General features: G+C 35.0%; 1 protein-coding gene across 1 annotated transcript in view; it reads left to right on the top strand.

The window, feature by feature from the left end:
- The first annotated feature begins 221 nt into the window (after positions 1-221).
- The window catches only part of CSMD3 (CUB and Sushi multiple domains 3), a 669,880-nt gene continuing 644,146 nt past the window's right edge, over positions 222-25,955 (top strand). The window contains exons 1-2 of the mRNA XM_064441769.1: positions 222-585; positions 1,017-1,181. Coding sequence (XP_064297839.1) covers positions 222-585; positions 1,017-1,181 — 529 coding nt within the window. The remainder of the gene's footprint in view (positions 586-1,016; positions 1,182-25,955) is intronic.

Here is a 25,955-nt window from a genome sequence, read left to right on the forward strand (position 1 = left end):
GCTCAGCTCAAATCCAAAAGTGAAACACCAGAAATGTAGAAGTGGAGGTTTATCGGTCAACAGCTACAAGGGCATTGCCAGAACGTGCAGAGATGCAGTTTGAAAAGCAAAAGCCCAGCTTGAATTGAAGCTGGCTGTAGATGTCAAAAATAACAAGAAAGTTTTCTTCAGACATGTCAACCATAAGCAGAAAAAGAAGGAAAACATAGGCCTGATGTTAAATGGAAAAGGAGTCAATCACCAACGAAGGTGAAAAGGAAGAGGTCCTCAGCACTTTCTTCACCTCTGTCTTTACCAGCGCTGCCGGGTCCCAGGCTTTGGGAACGAAATTCCCAGTTGATCGAAACACCGACCCACCATCAGCGAAGGAAGAGTTAGTCCATGAATTACTGCAGGACCCTAACCCTTACAAATTTGTGGGCCCTGACGCCATCCACCCAAGGGTGTTGAGAGAGCTGGCTGACATCATTGCAAGGCCACTGTCCATAATCTCTGAGAAGTTGTGGGGAACAGGGGATGTCCCAGAGGACTGGAGGAAGGCAAATGTTACCCCTATCTACAAGAAGGGCTCGAGGGAGGATCCCGGTAACTCTAGGCCCATCAGCCTTACTTCAATCCCTGGGAAAGTTATGGAATGAATCCTCCTGGGGGCCATCGCAAGTCAAATGAAGCACGTGATTGGGAAAAGCCAACACGGCTTCACTAAAGGCAGATCGTGCTTGACAAACCTGGTGGCCTTCTATGACCAAGTGACTTGCCTGGTTGACATGGGGCGGGCAGTGGGCATTGTCTACCTGGACTTCTCCAAGGCTTTTGATATGGTCCCCCACAGCCTCCTCCTGGAGAAATTGATGTGTTATGGCCTAGACAAGTGGTCTGTGCAGCAGGTGGGGAACTGGCTGACAGGCCACACCCAAAGGGTGGTGGTAAATAGCTCCTTTCCAAGTGGCAACGTGTCACTAGTGGAGTCCCCCAGGGATCAATATTGGGCCCAATGTTATTCAGTATCTTTATAGGTGATCTGGATAACGGCATCAAGTGTAGCCTGATGAAGGTTGCTGATGGCATCAAGTTGAGTGGGGAAGTAGACACTCCAGAAGGGAGAGCTGCTCTGCAGGGAGATCTGGATAGGCTGGCGGAGTGGGCCAGCAAGAACCTTATGAAGCCCAGTGAGGACAAGTGTAAGGTCATGCAACTGGGAAAACATAACCCGGGAGTGCAGCACAGACTGGGATCCACCTGGCTGGAGAGCAGTTCTGTGGAAAGGGACCTGGGGGTCCTGGTGGACAGGAAGCTCACCATGAGCGAACAGTGTGCTGCTGCGGCCAAGAAGGCCAACAGGATGCTGGGTTGCATCAAGAAGGGCATCACCAGCAGAGAGAAAGAAATAATTATCCTGCTCTACTCAGCGCTTGTCAGGCCACACCTGGAGTCCTGTGTACAGTTCTGGTCCCCGCTATATAAAAAGGATGCGGACAGGCTGGATGGGGTCCAGAGAAGGGCCACCAAGATGATCAAAGGACTCGGAAGCCTGCCATGAGTATAGGCTGAGAGAACCAGGTTTGTTCAGCCTTGAGAAAAGGAGGCTCAGAGGGGATCTCATCACTGTGTACCAGTACTTCAGGGGTAGCTACAAAGAAGATGGAGACTCCCTTTTTACATGGAGTCCCATGGAGAGGACAAGGGGGAATGGACACAAATTGCTCTTGGGGAGATTCTGATTGGACACGAGAGGAAAATTTTTCACACTGAGGACAGTCAACCATTGGAATAATCTCCCCAGGGAAGTGGTTGACTCGGCCACATTGAACACCTTTAAGAGTTGTCTGGACAGGGTGCTGGGCCATCTTGTCTAGACTGTGCTCTTCCTAGAAAGGTTGGACTAGATGATCCGTGAGGTCCCTTCCAACCTGTGATTCTGTGATTAATTTCTAGATGCATGCTTTTACTAGTTCCTTCTTGAAAATTCTTGATAACTGTAGTCAAATTGTTTTCCAGTCCTTCAAGAAAGCATTTAGAAAATCAGAATTTACTTTTCAGTGCAGTGAAATCACAAAAAATAATTTATCACCAAAAGATAAAAACGTTAGTGATCATTTCTGTCTGAAAACATTACCCTAGTCAGTTAATGACATCTTGCTTTTTAAGGGAAATGTTTTCAAGATTACTTGTTATTTCTTTGTATATTTATATTTCCTGCTAATGATCCTAGAAGTTGTCAATAAACAGAAAGATAATAGATGGCAGAGGAATTTTAGGGTTTAATAGAAAGATAGTAAACACCTTGTAGTAAATATTAACATCTTCAACAGAATTGTGTGTATCTTTTTGCACTCTATCACAATCCAGGAGTAAAAGCATGTTCCATATCTTTTAGGCTCCCTCTGTTAGTTTTATACTAAGGAGCTAAATACAACAGATGCAAAACAGAGAAAAGATATCCAAGTCTGTGTGAATGCAGTTAAAAATACCCAGACATCTTTAATTTATGGAATCCCAAGCAGATGGTAGAATATGTTTACTGAACTCTTGTCTCTTTTTCTCTAAAGAACTAGAAGCTTTAAATATCACACCACGTTTCAGAATTTGGCAGTGAGGATGTGAGTTTTCTGTGGTTTCTTCTTCTTTTTTTAAAGTCCTAATAAGATGTTCTTAAATTTGGAACACTGTTAAGATTTGTGATAGCTACAAATCTGACTCAAATTACTGATTTGAGATCTCTATGTGAAAAAATTATTTTTAAAAATTATATGACAGAGAAAATTTTTGACTTACTGTTTTCAGTGTCTGTACTAATATTTGATTTAGGAATTATAATTTAACACTGTCAGAATTAAGCTGCTTTGAAGGCCAAAGTTACAATTACATAATGTAATTTGTTTTCTTGTATAATAGGATCATAATACGATGATTTCATTATCTTTGCACATAAGGACAATGTGTTTTTTTGTCTTAAGCATATCTTCCAGATAGACATTCTTTCCTTCATTGAGACAGCAAAAGATAGGACCACACCCTGCAGTCACTGATCATTTATTTCAGTCACTTATTAAAGATCCTCTTAAAAGTTTTCTCTCTTTTTTCTTCAGTTCAGTCAACATGGCTTTAATATTGCTTTATTTTTTGTTGTTATTATTTCTCTACTTATGTAAATTCTTGATCATAAATGAATTTCAGAAATGAAATAACAGAATTTAGGTGATTTAGGAAGAGTCGTAGAAAAAATCAGAGCTACTGTTACCACATATCAGTAAGTGATATGACATATCAGACACTAGATATCAGATGTAGTCTGTACCTGCATGTAGCTTCAAGTTCATGTGGTTATTTTAGTGATATGTTTGGTAATATACCTGTTTGAGGACTATTCAATAGCACTGCTCCACATACCTAGATAACTATTAAAAATTGTGTCATGTTTTCACATCCTCCCATGTAGTCATGCACCTGTTTTGAATTATTCTGAGAACTTATTTGATGTTCAGAAAATCCAAATTACCTAAAATTTTTTATTCTCTCAATCTTCAAGATAATGGAGCATTCACTGTTGGCCTTCTGCATGACGTTGTCAGGTTTTGCGAAGCGTTTAGATGCAATATGTGTTAAAGTCTGTGTGTACAACCTGTGTGAATCTAACTGAAAAGACCAAATTGCACTCTAGATCTTCTGAATACTTCTTTACCAAAGTGTTTGGCTGTAAGAGCTTCCTTAGAAGCCTGACTAAATTAGAGGCGGGCAGAGAGCAAGCAGTGGCTGGGGCAGTGTGCAAGGAGGAAGCAGCAAGCAGTTTCTCATGAGAGCATTCTTCAGAATTGTTTCTCTGAAGAAATTCTTGAAGCACAGTCTCCAGATGAAAGAGGAAAAATAGGGTTTTGGTCTCTACATTTTTATGGGCTTTCTAATGGATTCTGAAGGAACAGGCAAACTACACATGAAACTGCTGTAGTTACCTACGTACCCAAGACTCAAAGTGAAACTCCTGCCTATTTTATGATTCATGTTTCAGAAATTGTGTGGGTATCACTGACTTCAGATTTTTTCTTCCTTGTCTGAATATAGAAAATGTCATGACAGTGAATGATAACAGAAAGGATTCTCATGCAAGCAACTCTATATACTGTGTTCTGAATGACAGCTATAGTAGCGATTCAGGAATGGCTAACCCTCCAAGGTTGAGTAAGGAATGTATGTGCATGTGTATGTGTATATACCCCATTTTATATATAAAAAATGTGGGGAACTGTATGAAAGTTGAATTTGATCTACTAAATCTGCAGTGTTTGCATTCAGGAAGTATAACCTTAATAAAGAGGAAGATTACATTTAAGTATGTAACACCTGACCATCCAATTTGGCAGCAGAGAAGAAAACTGGGTGGTTTGCGGAGGCAGGTTACAAGCATATGTAGAAGTGCAAATCTGCACATTTAGGATAGAGATATATATTTGAATATGTGCTTTCATATATAAGTTATTGTAATCTCTTTAAAGACTTCATTTTTTCTCATACACTCCTAAAATTTGCATTTTTTTATTTCACAAGTGTTTTTTACAATAATTTTTTATTTATTAATCATATTTTATTGATTCTTTAGGAAGTTTTCAGACCTTCTAATTGCCTAGAGTAACATCAAATATGTATAAACATAAATAGTGTTATAAATAATACTTGACATTCTTGACATATATCATTTAATTTCTCCCTTTGAACAATAGCCTCTCAGACACTGACATTCTAAGTTTGTGAAACATTAGTGCTGCTCTGTGGAAAGTCCTAAATAATGGTTTTGAAAAAAGTGAAGGTGTGAAGTGTATATATATATTTAAAAGGAAATGATGAAATGGCTCTCTTGAAAAATCTTAATGTGAGTGTGGTGTTAATTGTCCCCTTGAATGTTCCATTAAGCATAAGGATGAGAATTCACATCTTTTATTTATATTAAGCACTTGTACTACCCTTTTGAGATTGATAGTTATAAACATTTGAACTGCACACACAATTAAATCTTTTTTTTTAAAATTGACTGTTCTGGAACTCCAGTCTTGATTCTCAAAAATGTCTGAATCTAAATGTCAACAATCTGACTAAAAATAAGGTAGGGGAATGAGAATTGTGGTTAAGAAAAGTAGGTTTTCAGCTGTGACCACTTGTGACAAAGACATCTGAAACTTAACCCTTAATTCTCCGTTCCTCCGTTTCATCCAGTGACTTACTAAGAGAAGCATAACTTTTTATTAAGACACTAGCTATACAAAGGAACAAAATCACTTTACAGCCTAGAAGGTATCACTCGGTGATTTTAGGATATGAAAATGTTTTGGTTAAACAACCTGTATCATATTCTTTCTGGAGGAACCAAAACACTTTCCTGTGCTTATAAATTACTTCTTAGAAATGCTTTGTTTTAGAAGAATCAAAGTGGGGAAGTTAGTTGGTCAAGGGCATTTAATTCCTTGTCCCTAGCTTGCGTATTTCTTACACAAGGGTTTTGACCAGAACCGTTGGAATTTGTTTCAGATAAGCTAAAATGACAATAACTTTGTTTAAGAACAGTTTACCTCCACAGGTGGATAAGTTATGGATTCTCTTATTTGCTTTTAAATACATCAGTCTGTAATTCTGACGTATCTGTTATACACACATTGTCTTTCTGGTCCTGAGACCGTAGGAGCTGGAGCTGTAATAGCTATACAAATATATTTTCTAAAGCTTTTTGTTGTTGTTGTACTTTAACCTTGCTCCTTAATGCACAAATCTTCAACAAGACAAGAAAATGGATCTAGTCAACTACTTATCTTCCTTGCTTAATAGTACCAGGTTGTTCCTTAAAATAGTCATACAAGGGGAAAGGAAGGAAGCAACCTCTGCAACCTGATCATCTGGCTGATTACGAAACTTCACATAAGCCTTTTCTGATTTCCACATGAAAGGAAGCACTTTCAAAATGGGAAACAATATTAAAGCAGTTGAAGAAAAAACAAAGTGGAATGCTAAAACTAGAACTCCAACTCTATTGTGAATAGTATGTCTACGTATACGTGTGGATGGTGCTTTGAACTTGTAAACTTGCACACTATGCTTCAAAATCAAGCCAGCAGACTGCCAAACCTCAACTCTGTAGGACAAAGATCCTCCTAAATGCTGACTTTGTCTTTGAAACTGTATTTTCATTTTTCATATCAGTTCCTGAATAATGAAGCTAACTAAACATCCTCTTTTTTTTTCTCTGAAGATTTTAAGAAAAAACCATTGCAAACCTACCATGTAATTAAGCGAATTGAACATTTTTATACTAGGATTTACACTATGTTAGAAGAATTGTAATTGGTTGGTTTCTAATTTTTTTTTTTTAATTGTGATTACATCAAAGTCTGCAATAAGGAGTGTTTTCTTGCTGTGGGACATTATATATATACTTATATTTAAATATATGAGGATATAGCCATAGCCTAACATGCAGATATAGTTCTGACAGCAAGGAATGTAACATCAAATAAAAAAATATTTTCTATGAGACTAAAGTAAATTCAGCAACTATATACCAAATTTTGGATTTAAATGGTCTGGAAAACATTTGAGGAGAAGGTGGAAAAAGGAGGTGGTCAGGACTGCTAGCAGTCAACCCAAGGTAATTTGAAAGAGGCAAAAAACACTGTGGAGGTCAGCAGAGAATTTGAGGTGTGATTACTAGGGGTAAATCACACCTGACCAATCTAACTGTCTTCTATGATAAAATGATGGGTCTGCAGAAGAGACAGCAGTGGATGTGATTTATCTTGACTTTAACAAGACTTGTGACACTATTATCCACAGTTAAACATTATAATCTGAATGGGTGGAAAACCATATGGGTGAAAACTGCTTGGATGATTGGGCTCAGAAAACAGTGGTTAATGGGTTGGACTCTGTCTGGAGGCCGATAACAAGTGGAGGGTCCAGGACCTGTCTTATTTAAGATATTTATCAATAACTGGGAGAAGGCTGTGGAGTTCGCTCTCACCAACTTTCTCGGTGACACAAATAAATGTAAAAATTAATACTTATTAAAACCTCCTTTAAAATGCTGTACCTCACTACACAAACTAAATGACTTAGGAAAGATATATGGGAAAGAAGAGAAAGAATTAACCTGAATGTCAGGTTAATTCAGTAATCTATTATAAAATACAGCAAAATAAGTGTTCAGAAAGATATAGTGTCTGCAAAAAGATTAGCACAGTACAGCTATATCTCATAGGTCATTCTTTGTTTAATTTAATGGGAACGTAGGAGGAATATATCTCTAGAATTCAATTTCAAATGATCAAGTTTTGGAAATGTGAATAAGACCTAAATAAAATTGTCTTCTAAATAACTAGTTAACCATCTGAATATATGACTTAATTTTCCAAGTTGGGAACACTCAGAATTTCACACTGAATGTGCAGATAAACTTCAAAAAGTGTCTGATCTTTCTCTATGTGTTTTTAAAAATTCAGTAGGAGCTGCCCAATATTTCTTATTCTGTAAATTAACTATGTACAGAGGAAATCAGACCAGTCACTTGGGGATAAATACCGTATGAAAATGGTACCTTTAATTCCATTCAGGGATGATGAACGCCTTTCCTTCAACTTCCATTTTCTTAGTTATTTATCATATGAAATCCACGTCTGTTTCACTCATCTATCAGCACATCTGTTTATACAGTCCTTGATTTAAGAGCCTTATGAACTTTTATGAACCAAAACCTGCTTCTGACTGGACTCAGTGCGTAGTTTTTCAGTGGAAAATTTCAGTACGAAAGTGTTTTTAATGGAGGAGAAAACCAAAGCAAGGTGTGTTGGCAGATATCACAAAAGTAGTGATTAGAAAGGCTGCTAGTTTTGAGGTTTAATCTACTATGCTGTCGTAAGTAGGGCAACACAGAATTAAATGACTTTTTTTTTTTAATACCAATGTAATTTTTTTGGTAAGTTTCATGCATTTAACTAGGACAAAATAAAACCAGATCTCTCCACTATCATCTGATTTATTATGCCAGAAAGCACCGAGGTTTAACTATACATGGATTTACTAACTTGGGTGTCAGTTCTTGATAAAATTAGATGGTATCATATAATTTCCTAGTAATAATTGCCAAGTAGGTTACAGAAGCATTTAGGTTGGAAAAGACCTTTAAGATCATCGAGTTATATTACACTCAAGCACTTATTTCATTATTATGAATGCACGTGAACTGAAGGAGTTTAGAAACTGCATATATTACTGTAATGTTAAGCTGCTTGTAAAATTGTCTGTAAAAACACCAAAAGAAGCAGGAGCAAAGGTTAGCACTGCAAGTAGACTAGCCCAAACCTAATAGAAAGTAAAATACTTTCAGTTCATAATTCAGCAAATTCTTTTTAATGGAGAAATTATGTTTCATTTCTACTTTAGTTAGGAATGTAACAGTCAATAAAATGGAGATCAGGGTGCAGGAGATCCAAGTAAAAGTTCCTGTTTTCCTTTTTCTTGTCTTATTCTTGTCCTTATGTTCCTATTTTCAGCTCAAGCTTGTTCTCTTCCAAATGGAAATATTGTTAGAAATGTAGATTTTACAGGATGTTCAGAAAAATTATTCCTGCCCAGGTCTTGTAACAAGTCAAAAAAAAAAAAAAAAGCACTGAGGATTCAGGATTACTCTGAACAAAATATTATTTATCTATTCATATAAGTTATTTATATAGACAACTTTTTAAGATCATGTTGCCCATTGTTAAATTTTCTTTCAGTCTTCATCTTCAGTTATTCTAGATCTTTCTAGACAACTTCTCTTGACTAAATAGTAAGCTGAAAATATGGCTAGAACCCCCAAAGCTGACAGCTCTTCTCCCCATTTTGTGCACAAAGTGTAGGACAGAGACATTTGAGCTCGTGGGATGCCACAGAAGTTGCATAGCAACGGGTGCGAGAAGCATCTCATCTCTGCTGACTGTCAGACTCCCAGGACAGCAGAGGAAGTGTTTCAGAGGTTGCAGCTCCAGATCTCTTAGACTCTTTAACCTTTCCTGTTTAAAAGAAGAATTTATTTTTAAACAACACTGGATAAGCATGCATGGCTTTTCAGGTTCCACTGAGACAAGGAGAGTCAAACAAGAGTATTAATGCAACTTTTCATTAAAAGCTTTTTCTTCTTCCTTGAACTATCATAGAATCAAGATAAGTATGGGAGAAAATATATGAAAGAAACTATAATATTATACTGCCCATTAACAGCATTGTGCTACAATTAATTTTTGTCAGTGATAGGCAAACATCATTCTTTGTATTTTCGTGCATCAGTGTATCCTTTGTTATGCAATGAGGGCAGTAAGAGATGCATGATACACAGAGAATAAAGAAAGTCAGGAGGATTGGCAGTAAAAGGTGACCATGAAAAAAGTTGCAGTTAGGCTAGATAACACTGGTCAGTAAGTGGGTGGTACTTCCCTTTATTAAAAATTCTAATATTTTAATTTCAGGATTTTCATACTTTATAAAGTAGAAGTGGGACTTTACAAAGGATTTTAATTTCTTTACAAAGAAAACGTGAGTCCCAATAACATTTCACACTTCTATTACTGTTCCTTTAGAAGATTATAAAGCCCTTTAACAACACTAAGCAACAAAGCTTTGTGACAAATTGCTCCCGCATATAAACAAAAAACAAGTATGGCTCCGCAGAGAAGTAATTAGGACAAACTGGCACACTACTTAGATTGGAAATCATCATAGAATAAGACTGCCTTTTTAAGCCTCTAAAGAGCTTGAAGTGATAAATTAATTTGTCAATGAAAAGTAGACACCTTCTGCATTAAGCTGAGTGAGGATTTTCAGGATCAGAAGTTTGGATTTAGATGCCTAAAATCCACATACATTCTCTGTGATCCAGAGTCCTTAACGATGCTACATAAGTGGCTTAAAACAAACTTTCAAGGCAGTCAACAGTTGTGTGTTTGTCAGTAACTGATCCAAGGTCCCAGAGTCTGAGTTTTAAAGAGAACTAAGATTTACCGTTCCAGTGGAGGCCAGCAGTAATGCGCTTATGAACTTACAAAAGATTGTACAGTGCAAAGTAGTGTAAAAAATTTGATGTGTCTAAATACAAACTTTGTAATGACTTTTGGATTTGAAGACTATGTGCTTAAATTTTCCTCCTGTAAACTATATTACCTAATCTAGCATGGATATTTTTTGGTGAAGGCATGTAATCATTTTTGGTTACTGGAAACTTGCAGAGCAGTTAGTCTACCTGAGGCACATACACTTTATGGCAATGCCGAAATCATCTCTGCCATTTCACATGCAGGCTTTGTTTTTGTTATTTTTATATTGTTTTACCATAGTATAAAATAAAATACTAATTCTGAATGTTCATGTCTGACCTTTGCTTAGGAAGAATGACACGTAATTCAAGAGGTAGTCAATTTGTTATGATCCCTGTAGAACAAAGGCTACCCAACTGAGAATGGTGTCTTAGCAGTTGGAAATTACTGGTTTTGAACTTCTGCTGAGCAGACACAATTAGGATCCTCATATCCCAAGATGAGAAAATTAATTTCCATGCCTGTAAGCAAAAATAGTGCCAAGTGCTAGAAGTACCCCAAAGCACAAAGACTCCAAGGCATGCTTACACAGATATACAAAGCCAGGGATGCATTACATTAACTGCATGAAAGTAGTCTGTTAAATACATGGAGTGCAATACATTAGCAACATTCTTGCCCATATAATGTTGTTATATGCTTTAAAGACCTATATTAAATACAATACATAAAAAGCTAATTAAGAGAGAGACATTCTGCTAAATATATTAGCATTGACATTCAGAAATTGTTTTGGAGTAAATACTGTGATTTTAGAACCTGCTTCCATTTTGGGAAGGAACACAAATTTGGAAGATCCAGTTTTCATAAAATCCATTGAATAAACTCAAATACATTATTAAATTATTTCCTTTTTTTTTTTTAATTTTAAAGTACAGTCCATATTCACCTATGGCATGGAATATAAAAGTAGCTATACTATTATAAATATAAAAATGTTCCGTAAAGTTGATCAATTGATCTTTGTTGAAACATTTTTATTGCCAACATGTTTTACCACATCACAGGAAATATAAAAGAAGAATAAAATTCAGTTCTATAGCAAGGAACTTCCCATATGTAACTATAGATTGTCCCAAAGGGCCTGCTGTATACTACCTTTACTAATGTCTAATGAAAGGAATCTCTTCAGACTATTAAAAAAATCTCACAATATGTATCTGGCAGTAAATAAATTCACACCTTTGTTCCTATTAAATAAAAGTTTAGATTTCTTAATATTTTAATGTCAAGCTTGAAGCTTATTGAATTTTCAATATAAAAGTTGGGCCCACAGAAATTTATCCATAAAAATTAAGTTACATACATGTTTATGGACTTAGATTTTTAAAAGTTTCCAGTATTACCTTTCCTAGCCTAAGATAATTTAGCAGCAGTGATCTTTAATATTTGGCGGTGGTACTTCTTTTCCAAATAGTAGCAGGAAAAGAAAGACAAGAAAAAATACTTAGCCTGTGCTTTGTGGAACTAACAATTTAAATATGTAAGACTGAAAGAAAAATTATTATGATGCTATTTCTGTACATAGGATACTGAGTCACAAAAATGTAATTAAGATCATAAGATTGCATAAAAAGTGATGGAATAAGAACTGAAAGTAAACCTTAAAGAATTCTCTGTGATTCCCATATTACTAAATCCTTCCATTCATAATATTTTCTCCTGTGCTTAGTCCTCTACCTTTCTTATCCTTGCTTCTAGTCATAGCACTTACTTTATTCTTATCTTTCTTAACTTGTTTTCATATTTGTTGTCCTTTTGTCCACTTCTGTAGCTGCTGACAATTCTGTAATTGCACCCACACACAGTATGTACTTGGCATGTAATAAGTATACATGTAGTATGTAGTGTATGACTAACTGCTCACATTTCCTAGCATTTAATGACTAGAATAATTCTAAAAATAATGTAGCGCATTTGAGCCAGCCAGAATTAATATTTTAGGGTAAAATAAAGGAGTAAAATACACTTTTTTTGTTTTCCTTTTGATTTTTTGTCATAATTTAGATCTTAAACATACATAAGAAATATTAATTATTCTTAAAAACCCTTGCAATCTTTACAATCTGTCCATGTAAAGTCAAAGCTGCCGTGATTTCAGTGGAACCACTCAATATGATTAGGAATAAAAGAGTCTGAGGTCCATACTGAAACCCCTTTTCATAAAATCCTTGTTTATTACATTCTAGCACTTGCTGTATATAGATAAATAAGTATGACAGCTTAGTTTATATTATTTAAATATATCTAAGTTTGCAAGTTAAAGAACCTATAGTACCAGAACAATTTCTAAAAGTCTGTATGCATTTACCGATCAGTTTTGGTTTTCAGTTAAAAAAAAAGATTAGAGAAAATAATATGCAGTACAGAATACCTGCACACAATTTTCATATACTGTTTATCAGTAAACATTGGAATTAAGCTTTGTCTTCAAAGGAAAATCAGAAGAAAAGCACTAATTTGTTTGATATTTTGAACTACTGAGATTCAAACTCATTATAGGGTTCTAGCTGAAATTACACAGTCATGTTTCTCAGAAACTTTCTTTTACACTGAATCAAGAGTGCAGTATAGCTAACGATATTTGCAAGTGTGCAGTAACAGCGTCCTTCTCTGGTACTTACGTGCCCTTTCCCTCTTGTCCCTTGCTATGTGACGAGAGAATTTGTCCTCTGCACTTGCCTAGACCTCAAAACTAGATTCTACACATGGAGACTTATGTCTGGAAATATTCTGACCTTTGATGTTAACCTGCTTGGCTGACCAATGCAGCTCCTTATTGCTACCAAAATGATTTTTTCCAGAGCTGGGTATGATGTAATTCAATAATATTAATTCTTCTTAGCAGATGTAACAGAGAAGGAATGACATGAGGGCCTTAATCGGTAGAAGTCTCCAAGGAACAGATCTGTTCTCAAACCTTGTGTATTACACAGTGAGTGTTGTTGTAGTTTTAAAGCCATAAGAATTTATTAAGTCCCAGTCAGGAAAGAGACTGTGATAGGAGCAGGAGAGAAAATAATTCTGGTGTTTTGAACCCTTCTAACTTTTTCAGACATCTGAGTAAGATTTGTGACATTTCCATATTTCTGTAACCCATAAGTCTGTAATATTTTAACTTTGGGAATGCTTACAGATTAGTCAATTTAGAATGGCTAATTACAAATTATTTGGCTAATATGTGATCATGTGGATGATAGAAGTTATTGATGTCATCTCAGAGAGTGTGCCTATGAGCTGTGAAAAATATTACTGTTGCTACTGCTCAGTTTATGCTGGCTGAGGCAAATGTGAGAATACTTCACTGAGAATTAATACGACACTGCATTTTTGCCATGCATCTGAAAGCCAGCAGATGGAGTGTTTCAGTTATGCTGATGAATATAGTTATTCTCAATTTCATCAGAACAGCTGATACCTAACCCTTGCATCGCAGCAGTTACATTTTGCCTTTTAAGCAACCAAATACTTAAAAGCTTTGAGATGCAAAGCAATTGTAAAGCAAACCATCTTACATTTACAAATATTATTTCTGTGTTGTTATTATTATTAACTGTGAATGCAGTTCTGTATCAAGTATACTTTCTACACATTGACAAGATTTAAGCTGGTTTATGTAAATGTGATGCAGACAATCTTGTCCCTTGCAAAAATGTTTCTTTCTAATTCTACAGCATCCTTTCTGGAATGGACTATCTTGTTTGCTTCTCATATGATTTTTTTTTCAATTCACATCATATTCAGTGTGCTCTATTCATAGCCTTTTGTACTCTTGATTATTTTAGGATAGATCATCCATGTGTTACCCAACAGAAAATATTATTTATTTAATTTCTAGAGACTAAAATATGCTTTACCTTAAAGTATAGAATATAGTAAAATTTAGTAATGCAGTATAACAATACAATGGGCAAAATTTAATCTTTGTCCTTCTATTTGTCCCACCTGCAATTCAAAAAATAATTTGTACATTAGAAATGAATCACACTATGGATCCTTTCAGTAACTAGGCTTAGACACTCAGACATCCCCCGCAGCTGACACTGCACACGCTCTGGTCTGTCCAGTCACTGTCCTCACAGACACATGGATGTCTCACCCCTGGTCCACCCCAGCTGCAGCATTCAGACCCCAAACACAGACATGCATGAGGTATAGAGAGTCTCACCCAGGAAAGAGTTAGAGATGGAATTTAATGAAAAGACAGGACAGATGGCACTGACCAGGCACAGGGCATGGCCAGACCAGCATATGACCAGCAAAATGCTTACAGGCGACTAGTTCCCTTTATCTTCTTATGTCTCCAGTTTTACACATTTGTTCCTTCCCACACCATCTTGGTCCTTCCTTTCCACGCCTTTGATTCCTCTTTGATTCAATAACAAGTGTTGCACAATCCCAGAATGTTTTCCTAGGGCGATTCAGGGCAGGGACTCAAGTATCTGACTGGGGTACTGAGATTTCTGCTCCTTTGTGTGTGTGGAGACAAGACAGTTATATAAGCTAACACTATGCTTAGAAAATCAGCACAGGGGTAAGCAAATCTGGCCACAAAATACTTATTTTTTCCAGGAAGATGTAAGATTTTGAAATGGCATTTTGTTCTTAATTGGAACATTATGAACATTTCCTTTTAAAGCAAGAAAACCTAGAAAGGCTGATTAATAACCAATGAGATCATAATAGCCATAACTCGGAAATTACTTCCCTGTTAGGAATGGGACACATTTTAAAGGCAAATTCAGTCCTTTCTGGAGGGTGTTCAAAATAAGAATGGAGTTGGACTAACATTTTAATTTTGCATTTCTGCTAGATTTTTCAGTAAAACTGAGAATAACAGCAAAAGTCCTAAATATCCCATAAAGTGTTTTATAAAGTTCAGAATGGCTAAACAATAGCAGAGAAGCTACATGGGAAACCAACAGAGCCACATGAGATAGTTGTGTGTTTCCAAAGCAGATATTTGATTTAATGAATTATTGCTAAAGTGGAAAGGAACATGGAATGGTATTTTTAAAGAAACATCATATGAGCGGAAATTTTCTTTATGGATATAGTACAATAGTTAAAAATGAGTCTTGCCCAGACTGAAGTCACACTTGCAAACTTGTGTAAATTACATTTTTAGAACTACTGAAGAGAGAAAAATGTTTTTCAGAACTAATAGAAAATGTTCAAGACTTTGTATATCATAGTATGCAAAAAATTCCTAAATTTGGAAAATGCAGGATTATTTCCATCAGCTGTTAAGATATCTCTTCTATGAGAAATTAAAATGGAAATCTCTGTTATTTCCATAATTCCTTTCATTCATAATTAATGAGGCATTACCATCATAAGCAAAAAGATTTTGGGAGCGAGATCAATGAATTCTAAATGTTCAAAGATGACTCTGCTATTTTCTTTAAGGAATATTTAAATGTTTTAAATAATTTGCATATTTAGGAAAAAAAAGTCTATCAGCATCAAGGAATTGATACTTTAAAAATCCTTTTGTATTCTTTAGATGAGACTGCTAATGCAGTCTAAATGGTGCGGAATGGTGAGAAAGCTTGGCTTTAGTAAGTAGTTGACATTTGATTAATGTTTAAAATCTTCAGATTTTGTTCATTGTACCTCTTACGGAATAAAACTTCCTGTGTGGAAAATTATATCTCTAACTTGCAGGTCATAAACTCATAAAAATAAAGTACTGATGCTACTCTGTCATGATATGTGCCTGAATTTTTATGAAGAAAAACCAATAATAAATATTGTAGGAAACAATTCCTTCAGAAATGCAAAAGCTACCTATTACCTTAAAATTGAAAGTAAGCTTGAAAACTTAACCATGAAAGAGTGCTTTTTTTTGTTGTTGTTTGGGAGAAAGGGGGTTTTGTGTGTGTTTTTTTTCATCTGGGAGGAAAATGTAGGTTCTTCCAAATTAAAAACATAGGGCTGTCTTTTTTTTAAGCTCCTGGGCCTGTTTAAACTTTTGAACTTATCAGAAAAAAATGCAAGTGCTTGGTGGCATTAATCCCTCATTGCCCCACAAAAAACTCCACCTTCCAAACAAATAAAGACTGGATCTTTTTAGAGGAGTTAGTGTATAAAGGCAAAAAGTCCCTTCCAACCTTAGTTATTAATGAGAGAAAGAATTAAGTTAATGAATAATTTTCCTTATCTGAGTAACAGTAATTTTATTTGAAGGAACAATTCTGTCAATAAATATTGTATGCAACACTGAGCAGAAATATTTTTGCAACACAATTTCTAACATGTCAGATTTTTTTTCTCTGATTTTCTACTGATATTTTTTTGTATAATTTATTGTATTTACTGCATTCACAATGTAATCCATAAAAACAAAACTCTGCTGTTCCATCTCAATAAACATTTTGAAAATTAATATTGATGACACAATATTGTAAGTGACATATCAAGCCTAACACTACTGAGCTTACTGAAAAGATTTTCACATTCAGTTTTGAATTGAAGTGCTGCACCTGGTCTTGAGTTAAAATAAGTAAATATACTAATAGTGTAAGAAAAAGCATGATGAATAACAATGTTGATGTCCATTGTTTTTTTGTTTGAAAATCTGAGCTGGCTATCTTTATCATGGTTCATTGGTGGAGTTACTTGGAGAAAAAGAAAAAAAAAGAAATGTATTTCTATTCTACAGGAGCTTCAAGTCAATTGTTTTTTCCTCTCTCTTTCAAACCAGAGGAGTTGTGGAAAGATAATACTGACAGCAGGTTCACAATCCAGTTCAAAGTTATTCATACCGAAAAGGTCAAATCTTACCCATTTTGAAAATAAGTGCTTTTGAAAAAAGCATGTTAGACCTCATCAAGATTTTACAGGAAGGGAAAATATTGTTATAGCATAACATTTTATTTTCTCACATACGTTTATGAGAATCTTGATGCAGTCAGAGGTACAAGTTTTCCTATTATTTCACCAATGGCAGAAGTTCTTTCCCCTATTCTTTATTTCCTTCCTGCATGAGATGCCATCAGTGAAAATCTATACTGTTTCATCGGGAGGCACTATATGCATTGGTAAGGAAAGAGAAGGCACCTGTGTGTTTATACAGGAAAGTAATCTAGAAAAATATAGATCAATGTATTTGGTTAAAAAAAAGAAATCACAACCCAAAAAACCAACACAACATTTGCTAAGAAAAAATAAATCTGAAAGAAATGAATGCTGCAGATCTTAAAATGACAGTGACAGCCATCAAAGTGAGTCTGTATTCTGGTATGGTGGTGTGTTATCCTTTTAATATAGAGCAGAAATATAGGATAAATATAGGAGAAATGTATATAAACTGGTAGTTTATTCCATCATTTTCCTCTGAGTTGATTAGCAAGAAAATATACAGTGATTCAGATATTTTTTATGTAGTCACAATAGGTATGTTCCATTTATTATTTGGACTGTATAATTTCATACTTTCATACTCGTTATCATTGTGTAGTTGGGAAAGGAAAGAATAAAACAAGGAAAGGTCGTCTTTGGAGCACTTTGTGATGGAGCTAAATTCTTCCTGTTCCAAAAGGCTTTTGTAGGATGCTGTAGGTTTAAGAAAGGAAGATATTTCTGAAGAAAGGGCTTTAGCATCCTTTTTAATCTTAGAAATGATAGAACTAGGGAAATTATACCAGGAGACAAAATTCAGTGGCTGTAATTTCATAATCACATAATGTAGTTGTAGGTATTAACATCTGGAACATGACTGCTTGTATGGCTATGTAATGTAGTTGTGGAAATTACTTTCTTTTCTTTAAGATATATTATCTTGCATTTTTACTAAATTCAAGTACTAAGTATTTTCTTGTGGGAACAACTTTGGAACACACTGGTTAAGTTCAATGTGCTTTCGGACCTTTAAAATGTATAATTATCTTTTCTTAATATTGCAGAATTAGGCAAAATAATAATTCCAGAGCATCTTATCTGAATTGTCTGACCTATCATTTAATCACTCCTTCATTTTATATATCCCATTTTATTTATCACTCTTAAATTACCTTCTTTCATTCAGTCTCACATAGTCTCTACACTTTTTTTTTCTGGGTTGGTTTTTTTTTTTACTGTATTCTTTCTGTTTATGAATGCAGTTGAACAGTTATCAGCTGTCATACTATTGTAACTTGTTCGGCTTAATTGGATTTATTCCAATCCATGCCAGAGGAGGGTGTGATTTAGTACTACAGAGGAAGAAATTTCAGGTAAATTAATTCAAAATAACAGCATTACATAAATTTTGTAGGATCACCCATTTTTAAAATTTTTAAAATTTTAGATCATTGGTTCAGTATAGTTGGGATTTTACTGAGATAAACAAAAAGATGTCCAGGTTGTCTTCTGGGTTTTTTCCATTAAATTTAAACCTGTTACTTTTCATTTAGAAGTGTGTTCAATGAAATGGAGCTATGTTCCTTTTCACCCACTGTCTTTTTCTCAAATGCTTTCTTATAGTCCGTATGAACGTCCTCCTGGACTTTTCTGTCTTTGAATCTCTCAAATGATTTCATCACTGCAAAATTCTGGTACTTCTTCCTTTACCCTCTTCTGAAATCATTAACCATTTAAAATAAATTAAAAAAAAATATAAAAGAGTTGGAGTACAGAGTGTTCTTTCTCTCCATTCTTAATACTCCACAACTCACAGTCTAAAGGCAGGCAAACTTTCTAAGGTATTCGGTGTTCATAGGTTTTGGCTTGTTCATAGATGCTGCCATAATAAACATGATTCGTAATGTACTTCTACTAACCTCCTTAATCCCATCTATACCAACATATTATCTTTCACCCTGATTTGCTGTTCAATTTACTGTCTTTAAAATGTTTTTGTGAAAGACTTTGTCCAAAGCTTTTTAGGCATTTAGATAAGTTATACCTAGGGTTTCTCCTCTGTGACACTATTTTAATGACTCTGTAGTCTTCAGACAAAATTTGGTTTTGTTTTTCTTATAGTCCAGGTTGTGTTAACTTGCTTCATTGACACTATCTGCATAGTGCTGTTCTGAATACCATGAGTTTCATGATTGTTTTCATCAGTTTTCCAAAAACTGAAGTAGGAACAGCCCTTTAGTTATCAGTTTTACTTAGCAGTCTTGCCAGAATGATAATGCTATCTAATTCACTGCATCTTAACTGTCAGTTTAATTTGAAAATTAAAAATAACAGAGGCTCTTATACCAATCGGTCTGCAAAACAAACAAACTGAATAATATATGACTATTTTTGTTTGCTTTCTGTTTCTGAAAGTGAAGGTGTGGGGTGAGGGGCATGGAAGTTATCCAGTGAGCCTGTTTTGAATGGAGGTCTTCCAAATCTAGTGGGTGTTCCAAATGCTATTAAAGTCCTTACATCCAAACCCTGTAAAACTGCAACACAAGGCCTCCTCCTTGTCCCGTCTCATTCTAAATATATTTTAATTGCAAGAATGAAACAAATATTTTACAGTGCATTTTGTACTGCAGTAAAAGAGAACAAAAATATTAGAGGGAGAAAAGAAAAATACATTTCATTCAGAAGCTTTCTGTTGCTTTTGCAGTTAGGACTTTTCTGCCCTTTATCTTGGAAATTATTTTTTTTTTAAAATGAGATACAGATGTTTGAAGGGCAATGCACTTTATAGATACCACTGTGTAGAGCTGTAGTGGCTTTCATTCTCTTTTTTTTTTTTTTCTAAGTCTAGATCTTCAGGCAGTATGGTTGTCTTAGCTTAAAGTCAATGTAGCTGTGTCATTCTGTAATCCTTTAGGTCTGATCCTCATGAATTAATGGTATGATATATGAACTCCTTCTTCTAACTTTTTAGATAAATGTTTTGCCATAATGAATCCCCCAAAACATTAAGTTAGAGAAAATTAAAGAGAAAAGTGGCCAGGGATGTCATAATTTGTGAACTCAGTAACAGCTCAGTGTAAATCTGTAAGTGTTCTTTCATCTTTCTTGAGCTCATTAGCTCTAATAATCTTCCTCATTCTGGGTCACTCATTGAAGTGTAAAACTTACAGGGATATGATTATATTTACCTGTTGTCAAGACTTCATTTTTTTTTTTTGACATCTAGGGACTGATGAGAAGGGTAACTGTAGCTAGTGTTTCTGCACTATTCCTTAGGTATTTTGCAATTCTTGTAACTTAGCCAGACAGAATATTCCAGCATGCTTCTCTACAATATCTCAATGTCATCTTCCCCTGTAGCAGATAATGCAAGCCACAGAATGGTTACTAGCTTAAGTAGGCAATAAATTCCCATAACATGAAGTTTAAAAGACAGAACAAGAGATGTTTTCTCTGATTATATGTTTTAAAAGCAATTACTGTTGACAATCAATTAATATTTTCTTTTCTCTTATTCCTAAAACTACTTATCTCCACTTCTTTCATTTTACACAGTAATCTGAAGAAAAGTTAAAGAACTAGTGTTTAAACAAATTGTCAAAAAAATGCAGAAAAAAACTTGAAGCAGAAAAAAAAGCAGTATACAGTTTATTACAATGAAGACTTGAGTAAGAAAAGAATGCACGCAGAAGCTAGAAGCAACTACTGAAAAAAACCCAAAAACGGAGTAACTGAATGAAGCAAATATTTAATGAAACAAAATAAAGTAGCAAAAATCAAAACAGATAAGCTTAACAAGACATTAATATAGTGTCCATCATACAATGATAAAAATATAGTAGTGTTTACAATTTTACCCTTACGTGGGAATTTTAGTATTTGGCATCCTAAATAAAATCAGTTATGAAAAGTAAGGATATAGTGAGGCTTTCAATTACTTTTATAATTTAATTTTAATTTTTCTTGTATTGCTACTTAGTACATTAATATAACTAAAAGAGACTATTTGTGAAACAATACTTGTGAAAGGAATGCATTTTAATGATGGCACAAATTGGTTGCTGTGTTATTTGAAAACCTGAGATGTATTTAGTTTTAAGTACAGTCGTTCACACTCAGAAGGAAATCTGTTAAGCAGGCTGGAGTTACCTGATATTTTTTCCAAAGTATGGGTTTATAATACTGGGGCCTTCAATGTTTATGGATTTTAAATGAAAACAAAATCTATACCTTATATCTTTATGAAAACAGAAGCTTTAATTTTTTGTGAATTGTAAGAAACAAGTTGTTTTGATTTACTCCTGCTTACAGGAAAAAATCAGTTCATATTTCATAGAGGCATGAATAACTCTTTAAACAGATTATTTCAATTATTCTTGCAGTTTATGACTTTGCATGGGGCCATTAACCCTATGAACATTTAGGATTACAGATTTACATAAGCAAAATATTAATCAAATCTACACACAAAGCAGGACAGAATATCTCATGTTGAGAATACGCTTAACTGTTTTGCTGAATAGGACCATCTAGGAAGAGGCTACCCACAATTAATGATTGGTCTTTTGTGACAAAATATAGTAAAAAAGAAAAAATAAAAAAATTTTATGAAGTGTTGATAGGGAATGAAGAGCAAAAAAAAGGAAGAAAGCTAAATCTACTCATTTTCCCTATTTTGACTGTAATTTTGAAATATACCTCAATGTTATTAAATTATACATTTCATTAGATGGATAGGGTTGGGTTTTTTAATTTTATTTTTACAATTTCTGCTGGACTCTCACAGAGTTGTTGTGAAGTTGTTTTGTGAATAGAATCCAAAAGTGAAAAAAGGAAATATGATCAAAGAGTGTCTCTCACATTTTCTAAATGAGATCTAAAATATATTGATTATTCATGTAAATAACACTTGGATTCTTATTAGGAGCTGACTTATTCTCAGCATTTCTGAATATTAGAACACATCCTTAGGTATCTAATCTCCTATTTCAAAGTATAGCTAATGGATGGGTTTAATGTGGTGTTTGATACGTTAAGTCCAGTGTCACTTAAATAAAATTAAATCACAATTAAAATTAATTCTATTGCCTCGTTAAGTTCTTATAAACATTTTTCAAACAATTACAAATGCAGTGTACTGAAGCATGATTCTTTCCAAAGGTACCCTCTTGGTGTGGTGCCCATGATTTGTTTTGTTTTTGAAGTACTGAGAAGTCCTCTCAGAATTTTCTTATTGCACATATGCTGAACTTGCAGAGAGCTTTAACAAACTTCTAAGCTTTGAAAACAGTCACAGAATCCAGGCATAGAGATATTCAGCTTCTTTAAATTGAGATCTGCTATCTTGAAGCTTTCTGATGAGTTCTAAGAGTTACACTATTAATCAACCCAAATCATTATAACCACGTTTAGCCTTGATATACCACTTCATATTACATATTCAAAGAGCCCTTCCAATATAACAATTACACTGTCTTAGTAGCATACAATTATAGCCTAGCAATTTGGATTTTTGAATGCACTGAGCAGCGGTTATATTCCACCCCCCCCCACATAAATCGTATGTAGTTTGTCGCAGTAATTCAACAAAGTCAACACATCCTTTACATCCAAGAAATAACTGCTATTTTTTAAAAGTTATTAGGTTCACTGGGCATTGATTTCAGCTTATTACACTACATTAATAACCTAGTCACATCCCTCAAATTACAAAAAAACTAAATTACTTTTTGTTTGAAAATTCTGTAATTTCCATGCAGACTGGGTGAATTATTTGTACTGGGTGTGGATTCCATTTTCATTTCACTGCACTAATAACATAATCATCTTAATTATAGAGATAGTAAATAAGAGAGAAAAGAATATACCACTCCTCACTCCTGTAGAAACTTCTATTGGCACACTAAGCACTAATTAAGTTTCATTATTGCATCACATTTTGCACATATACAGAAGTTTTGTAACAAGAAGAAGATATTTTGTGTGGAGAAGAGGAAGACAGAGGGTTACTGTTAAGATGTTTTTTCACTGCATACTATTCTTGCTTTCTAGCCCTTGTTCAAATGCTCATGGTTGTTCCCTTAAAGCTGTTGCTGTTGCTCACTGATGTAATATGAGCTCGGGCACTCTGGAAAGAAACCCAGTATTCGTTTGCACCAACTGCAGAGCTGATAAAATTTTCATTGTGTTTCTCTTGAAGAGCTGGTTAAGCAGTGTTGCTGTTACACACTGTTATCTCCCTCTTCGCTGTCCTCTCTCCATCACCTCCACCCTGTGCACATAAGTCTGACTTTATCATTTGAGACTCTGTCCTGGGATTACCTGCATTTGCCTCTCCTACAGCGGGAGAGAGCAGGTGAGCAGCCTACTTACCTTCTGCACCCCTTGGGTCTGGGAGGAACTGTTACAGGGAGAAGGAGATGAAAAAACCAGCGTGATGCTCCTGCTGTTACCAACAAGGTGTGATGGCTTCAGTTAGCACTGATGGAAAATGCTGACAGATTTCTCCTTGCAATGCTGGCCATCTTGCATTCCTCTGTTCATACTATAGTGATGGCAGCAATGATGGCAACTCTGTTGTAATGTGCACGTAGGAAATGGAGGCTGGATGTTAAGTGAGGTGCCCTGCTTAGGCCCTCATCTACTTCAGTAAAGGCAGAGGAAAAGAAAGTACTGTGAACCTTACAAGTGTAATTGCAAGTAAATACTGAGGATTCTAAGCAATTGCCCACTTTTGCCTGATTTTACTTCTGTCCTTGACTTGCTTGGGAAGAAAATAGGCTTTAACATAATAATTAGAAAAGACTAAATGGCAGGTGTGTCTTAGGCAGGATTCCTTCACTTGACATTAGGCACCTGCAGAGCAGGTGTCTAACCTAATCTAGGTATTTAAATCTGTTATAGCCAACAGAGACTATATGGAGTCAGTTTATTTGATTGCAGTCTGATGTACATGACTAAACACCACCAAATCTATTGTCCGGCACTCCACTGATAATAACAGGAGCCTTGCTGTTAGGACATTGTAAACACCCACATTTAATCGGATTCTGCTCTTTGTATCCCATTTGTAAGCAGACGAAAGAAGAATAAATGTCAGTACTGGAACATAAAGATGACTTAAAACTTTGGACTGCATTTAGCAGTCAGAAGACTCTGAACTCACTGGCAGAGGAGTCACTGGATATACAGTTAAGGCTGGAAAACAAATCTGTGTTTCCAGAAAAATATTACAGAGGTTCGCAAATTTGGCTTTGATCTTAAGTAACAACTTAAATGACAATATGAAGCCGACTTGCAAGTAACCTATGCCCAGAACTCTGCATGAGACACAAACTGGGAGAACACAGAGAATGAGGACCTGAAACTGAGTTTTGTATAACCCAGTAATTACTGTGAACAGCTAGCTATTATATGGGATGTCACGTTTAGTTAGACCAGAAGTTCATGTTGGCATTAAGAAACCTTAATAAAAATCTATTTTTATACACTTTCAAAGAAAATTTGATTTAACAGATTTTTATTATATGGCAAAAACAAAAATTAGGAGTTATACCCAAACATTCCAATTGATTCTGCTTCCAACTGAACAGTCAACAATCTCTAAACAGTGTCACACAAAGCGCTCACATCTGAGACAGACTTTTTGATATGATTAAAGCTTTTTGCTTCTGATGCATTCTTTTACCATGCCTCACTTCTCGTACTTTTTTTTTTTACCAAAACTCAATCCAAATTCCATGTTCTTGCCTCAGAATGAGCATGATGAAACAATATACTAACCATTTGTAGTATGATTCTTTTTGTCAGCTAGAGGGATCAAACGATGTTGTTTCTCTTGTAACCTAGGGACTAAAGACAGATCTTAACATATAGTCCCCTGGTAGCAAACAAAATTGCCACGTGTCCTTAAGGTTTCTACCAGTATTGTGACCGGTGTGCTCAGTACACCGAGATTTTCCTCAAAACTGTTGTGACAAAATGTTCATAACCTTTGAAGGAAGTGTCTCCAGGTTCTTCTGGAAGGACTTGTATTGCAGTCCTTTTTAGATTCTCTGATTCCCATTTTCTGCAAGAGGTAAATATTTTAATCTTGATATATAACAACACAAAGCCACTCTCTGACTTCCTAAACTACTAGAAAAGTCTTCCTTCTTATGAAGAACTCCTAAACCTTATGTTTATGAGACTGAGCATTTCTTTATCGCAGTGATCAGCTTGGAGTATTAGAAAGAATATTCTGGTTTCCTAGACAAGTATTATACATATGTGCTTTGCCTGTCTTAGTATCTATCTATCAGTCTATCTGTCTTGATACATTTACACACATGCGTATATACTGAAATCAAATGTTTTCATAATGCTTCCCATGAAAGAGGCTGTCTCAGTATTAGTCTTTGCTCTGTTATCAGCAGACATTTTCAATTACTCCAAAGAAACAGGGAATCAGTAACCAACAACACAGTAACATGTCTTTGGTTTAGGAAAAAGAAGATTTATAAAAGCAAGCTCCTTAATATTTATACTAAGGTGCCAAGAGGATCAAATGCTTATTTTTTTTTAACGCTAAAATAAAAATCAAAGTACACAGTATTAAAAGACTTACAAAGAAGTACCTCCCATCTGAAAACTTTGTTAGGTAAGACATTGCTATTAACTAACATTTAATAAACAGAATACAACTGATTCAACATAAAAAAGTCACAAAGGTCTCTCTTCTTGTTTGGAATTGAACAATCTTTAATACTCTACTGAGATTCTTTACTACTGAGAATGTTTCAATGCAATAGAATTTGTTTCAAAGTAATAGCTTTCCTGTTAGAGCTAGTTTATCATGTCAGAAGGGATGATTATTCATGATAAGCCAGCGGCACTATTACCAGCAATTTTTTAGAAATGGCGGATACTGATTAATTTCAGAAATATTAGCTACTGAAAGGAGACATCAGTACTGCAGAATGGATGAGACACGTGGAGGAACAGTTGCCAAAAGGTGAAATAAGCTAA

This window comes from Phalacrocorax carbo, chromosome 2, assembly GCF_963921805.1.
Source record: "Phalacrocorax carbo chromosome 2, bPhaCar2.1, whole genome shotgun sequence".
Classification (NCBI taxonomy): domain Eukaryota; kingdom Metazoa; phylum Chordata; class Aves; order Suliformes; family Phalacrocoracidae; genus Phalacrocorax; species Phalacrocorax carbo.